The 4,064-nt window shown below is 55.0% G+C and overlaps 1 protein-coding gene across 2 annotated transcripts in view; it reads left to right on the forward strand.

The window, feature by feature from the left end:
* Positions 1–1,025: 1,025 nt before the first annotated feature.
* Positions 1,026–4,064, forward strand: part of DUSP26 (dual specificity phosphatase 26) — a 9,220-nt gene continuing 6,181 nt past the window's right edge. The window contains exons 1-2 of one of the 2 annotated variants that reach the window (XM_032288263.1): positions 1,026–1,451; positions 3,445–3,738. In XM_032288263.1, the coding sequence (XP_032144154.1) occupies positions 3,518–3,738 (221 nt within the window). In that variant the 5' untranslated portion in view covers positions 1,026–1,451; positions 3,445–3,517. Of the gene's footprint in view, positions 1,452–3,441; positions 3,739–4,064 lie in introns of both variants that reach the window. The other variant, XM_032288262.1, reaches the window with a different exon arrangement.

Consider the following 4,064-nt stretch of genomic DNA (forward strand, 5'->3'; position numbering starts at 1 on the left):
GGATGGCAGCATGTCATGAAACCTGGGGATTGTCACATTGGCCAATACTCTCTCTGACCCTGAGATCAAAACCTGATCTGCTACCACTGCTGGGAATGGAGTCAGTCCTAGTTTCAGGTAAAGCTGACACCATCAGCTTCAGCCTGAGCCAATCTACTTCGTGTCTTTCTTCTAGGAGTCAGCCAGGGTTCAAGCCAGCCTCCTTCTTAACAGCATCATCTGCTAACATTTATCATCTTCCCCACCGCCCTCTCACACAATAAGGTAGGCACTAGGGAAGGTAGCACAGTCCCTGCCTTCAAAGTGCTTACAATCTTGGTGCTTACAATCAAAATGCAGATGAAGTGAATATGTCATTAGAAGGCGACACATGAGAAATCAATAAGAAGATGGCCAGGTGCAGTGGCTCGCGCCTGTAATCTCAACACTTTGGAAGGCAAGGTGCACATATCACTTGAGGTCAGGAGTTCCAGACCAACTTGGTCAACATGGTGAAACTCCGTCTCTGGTACCTACAGGGAAAAAAAAATGGAAGACCACCAAAAAAAAAAAAAAAAAAGAAAGAAAAAAAGAAAGAAAAAAGAAATTACTATGAAGATGAATTTGTTGAGAGTCAGGGAAAAGTGAAATTCACTATGAGCTGAGCTGGTGGAAATGGCTTCCTGAATGAATGAAATCCATGGTGGCTTTTCCATTTTGTGCCGGAGGCACTGCTTTAGAGAGTGGGTAAGGACATGAACTGTGGAGCCAGGCTGCCATTGCTTGAACAAGCTCAGCTCTGCCAGTAACGAGCTGTGTGACCCGGGCAGGGTACTTAGCCTCTCGGTGTCTAGGTCTCCTTCTCCCTAAAATGAGGACCATAGTAATCATGCCTCCCTCATAGACTTGTGGGGAGGATAAAATGCCTTAGGCCAAATGAAGCACCTAAGGAACTACCGACAGTTGTTCCTTATGACACCGTTTCTTGAGACGGAGGCATGCACACGCCAGTGCACAGAATCGTGTCTATGGAATTACTGGATTCTGTCTGTGGGGAGTGTGTGTTTAAGACACCGCCTGGGATGACTTATAATGTAATCTTTAGGCAAAACGCTCTGTAATTGGTGCAGCTCTGAGAACACACGCATGTATTCCAGGCGGTGCCGCTGGGGCTCAGCGGGGCCGTGTCTGGTCTGCAAGGCGCGCAGGCTCGTGGGGGCTGCCGGGGAGCCCACGCTGCGTGGCCGCTCGGGCCACCGAGTGAGAGACCCAGTCCTTGCGTGTCAGCAGCGCACACGCTGATCTGAACCCTGCTTCGACGTGCGTGTCATGGCTTAAAAATAGCTGCTCATCCGTCAACCTGCCTTGGGCAGAAGCGCGGCGGCGACAGCAGCAGGAGCGTCATGGCCGCGGCGCTGTCTGCGCCGGCGATCCACCTTCGGGACTGAGGCCCAGCGCGCGCTTGCAAAGAGGTAGAGGGGCTGCGGCGGACCTTCGCCTTCCCAGCCGGCTCCCCAGCCTGGGGAGAGGCGCCCAGCTCGGGGCTACGGGGGAGGGAGGGGACGGGGAAGCAGGCACCGGAGCCCAGCGAGCCAGCCGCGCTCTCCCGGGCACCCTCCCTCCGCGCACGGGGCCGGGCTGCCTGGGTGGCGAAGACTGGGGCGACAGCCATGGACCTGTTACAACGGGGCGACCGCAGGCGGAGGGAGGGCGCGGCGGGCCAGGGCCCCTGGACGCCGACGGATGGGATTGGAGAATGCCCAGGGCTGAATGTATCCCGGGACTGAAAGGGGCTTCTGCAGCCCCCGGGAAAAACAGCCCCACGACGCTCCTTCTTAAGACCTGGGCTCCTTGGCGCGTCCCCCTTTCCATGTATCACTGGTAGACAGCAGACTCTCTAAGAGGAAAGGTTGTATTGTAATAAAGTAATGGGGTCGTTAGGCCTGAGGTGCAAAGGGAGAAGAAGATGATGGTGACAGTGATGATTGTGGTGGCGATGGTGGTGATGGTGACGCCTATAGTGCTTTATTTCTGTGCTCCTTCTGGTCCTAGCCATTGAAAACTATCTCTCTCCCTAGACACCCTAAGATCCAGTCTTCCCTCACCAGCCCTGATCCTAAGACCCCTGCTTCTAATGCCCTGTTAGTGCTTGGTTTCCCTTGGCACTGGGGAAGGGAGAGGTGGGCCCTAGCTAGGGGTGTGAGATAGGGACCAGAGTGTGGGCAGGGACAAAGATGGCCTCTCACTGTCGGTCACAGAGTTGAAGTCCTTCTTCAACTGGCAGAAGGCCAGGAAGGGAGTGGTAGGGGATTCTGAAGGCTCCAGGACCTCTAGCTTTCCAACAGGCAAGACCACAGGTGTGAGGGGATGGGGAGGGAGGGGCCTTGCCATTGCTGCCTCCCTGCCTGAAAATCGGAGGGCAAACCTCAAATGCTGGTCCTTCCCAGCCCTGCAGCTCGACAGGTCGTCTGAGACACACCTGCTGAGCCCCTCATTATGGAACTCATGCGTTTTGGAGGGTCATTTGACTCCAACAGCCATACAGTTGGTAATTCTCAGCCTCTGAGCCCCTAGACCTGGCAGAATCCCTCATTTTTCCCTCTCCTTCCTGCTTTTTACGTCCCCACCATCCACCTCTGTCCCCCTCCCCTCAAGACACACACAGACAAAACACCCCAACCCTGCTTCGATTCAGAAATCCTCACATTAGAGCTGAGATCTGATCACTAATTTCCTGATGCTGATCCAAGGAGGCTGGTTTGCCTGTTGTGCACATACATTGGTGCCTTCATCCCGGAGCTCACGCATTCAGCAAGTATTTTTTTCCCAAACTTACTCTTTCTCTTTATTGCTATTCCCCACTCATCCCATCCCCCTCCCCCCACCCTTCCCATGACAAGTTTATCTCTAAGGCAGTGGCAGGTCAGGAAGGGGTTAAAGTCTAACTCTCTGGCACAGAAGTGGCAGGCCTGGCATGTGTCATGGCCTCAGCTGCTGTTGTCTCCGTGTTAATCCTCTCTGGATGGGTTCAAAGCCACCCCCAACCCCATCCCAGCTCCCTAGGCTCTCTGCCCATAGCCCCAGGCAGATGAGACCCAGATTCCAGCTGGCAAGAGCCCCAGCAGTGGGGACAGCCACCTAAGTGCCAAGTGTGTGTGCGTGTATGTCTGCATGTGTGCTGGCAGTGGGGGTGGGGTGATGGAGCAGAAACCCAGCAGCTGGGCAGCTCCCTCTCCCCGTAAACAAGGACATGTGACTCTCCCACCTCATTGCGTGGCAGAGCCAAAGAGCTGAGCAAAAGGAGCTGCCGCAGCTTGAAGGAAAAGCCACCCCTGAAGGCTCCCACCAGAGCCAGGCTTACCTTTTCTACCGCGAGAATCCTCTCCCCAAGGACCAACCCTGGGAAGGAAGGCAGCTGCTCTGGGCTCACTCAAGTGTGTCTCACATCCCTTCCTCTTCCAGCAGCGGCCACCTGGCGACAGACCCCATCATCACCGCAGCCACTCCTGCAGCTGCCACTGTTTCTGCCACCTCTAAGATGTGCCCTGGTAACTGGCTTTGGGCTTCCGTGACTTTTATGGCCCGCTTCTCTCGGAGCAGCTCAAGGTCTCCCGTTCGAACTCGAGGGACCCTGGAGGAGATGCCAACCGTTCAACATCCTTTCCTCAATGTCTTTGAGTTGGAGCGGCTCCTCTACACAGGCAAGACAGCCTGTAACCATGCCGACGAGGTCTGGCCAGGCCTCTACCTCGGAGACCAGTATGTATCGGGCAGGCTGCGCCCACGGCAGAGCGTGTGTGTGTATGTGTGTGCACCAAAGAGGAAGGGCAGCCGACAGGCATAGAGTGGTGTCCTTGGTTCCCAGTTGAAGATTGAGGGGACAGGGCACATGGGCTGAGAGTAGAGGCTGCAGGTTTGGGAGAGTTTGGGCAGGATTACTGAAACACCCAACTTCGGCCGGTCACAGTATCTCTTGCCTGGAATCCCAGCACTTCAAGAGGCAGAGGCAGGAGTATCTAGAGCTCAGGAGTTCTAGACCAGCCTGGACAACAAAGCTACACCCCCTATCTCTGCTTTTTTTTTTT

This window comes from Sapajus apella, unplaced genomic scaffold, assembly GCF_009761245.1.
Source record: "Sapajus apella isolate SASKATOON/1434 unplaced genomic scaffold, GSC_monkey_1.0 scaffold21, whole genome shotgun sequence".
In the NCBI taxonomy this organism is placed as follows: domain Eukaryota; kingdom Metazoa; phylum Chordata; class Mammalia; order Primates; family Cebidae; genus Sapajus; species Sapajus apella.